Consider the following 726-nt stretch of genomic DNA (forward strand, 5'->3'; position numbering starts at 1 on the left):
ACCAAACCCATGAGGGAGCAGCTGCCAGCAACGATTTTATTGGAATGAACCAAAAAACTGCTTACAGCAAGAGAAAAATCAGGGAAATCCAACTTCTCCTGCCCAAGGCAAAAAAAAGCACCTGAAATAGGTGGAAATTCAAACCTTTCCCTGGGGTAATGACCTGAATCCACAAAGAATTCTCCTTGGAAAACCAGTGACTCCTCAAGGACGGGAGAACCGGCCAAGCTGGAGCTGGTTTGTTCAACAGCAGCTTGAAAAAGCCCAGGAAAAAAACCCTTTAAACCTGCATGGAAATGCAAGAAACTGGGGGGGGAAAAAACCCCAAAATCTTTGGGATTTACATCCAGCACCTGCACAGGGATGAGCTGTGGGAGCAGCAGCACCTTTGGGGCTCATGAACTCAACCCCCTCTCCTGGGAGGGCTGGAAACCAGCAGGATATTCCTTTGGGTTCATCCCCATGGAGAGAATTCCCAAAAAACCCCCCAGGGCCTGGGATGCTGCTGCAATCCCGTGCACCCTCTAAACCAACAAACAAGGAACAAATGGACACCAAAACCAGGGAATTGAGGAAGATCCCCGCTGGCAGGGGGGCCAAACAGCGGCAGGTGGGGAGCGGAACTCCGGGCTGCAATCCCGATTTTCCGGGTGCAATCCCGGATTTCCCGGTGCCATCCCGGTTTTGCAGGTCCTGGCAGGGTAAAGGAAGAAGAGCTGCTCCCCT

General features: G+C 51.9%; 1 protein-coding gene across 1 annotated transcript in view; it reads right to left on the minus strand.

Moving 5' to 3' along the window:
* Positions 1 to 280: 280 nt before the first annotated feature.
* Positions 281 to 726, minus strand: part of PIWIL2 (piwi like RNA-mediated gene silencing 2) — a 14,080-nt gene continuing 13,634 nt past the window's right edge. Inside the window, exon 20 of the mRNA XM_017732403.1 lies at positions 281 to 286. Within this exon, the coding sequence (XP_017587892.1) occupies positions 281 to 286 (6 nt within the window). The remainder of the gene's footprint in view (positions 287 to 726) is intronic.

This window comes from Corvus brachyrhynchos, unplaced genomic scaffold (assembly GCF_000691975.1).
Source record: "Corvus brachyrhynchos isolate BGI_N302 unplaced genomic scaffold, ASM69197v1 scaffold150, whole genome shotgun sequence".
In the NCBI taxonomy this organism is placed as follows: domain Eukaryota; kingdom Metazoa; phylum Chordata; class Aves; order Passeriformes; family Corvidae; genus Corvus; species Corvus brachyrhynchos.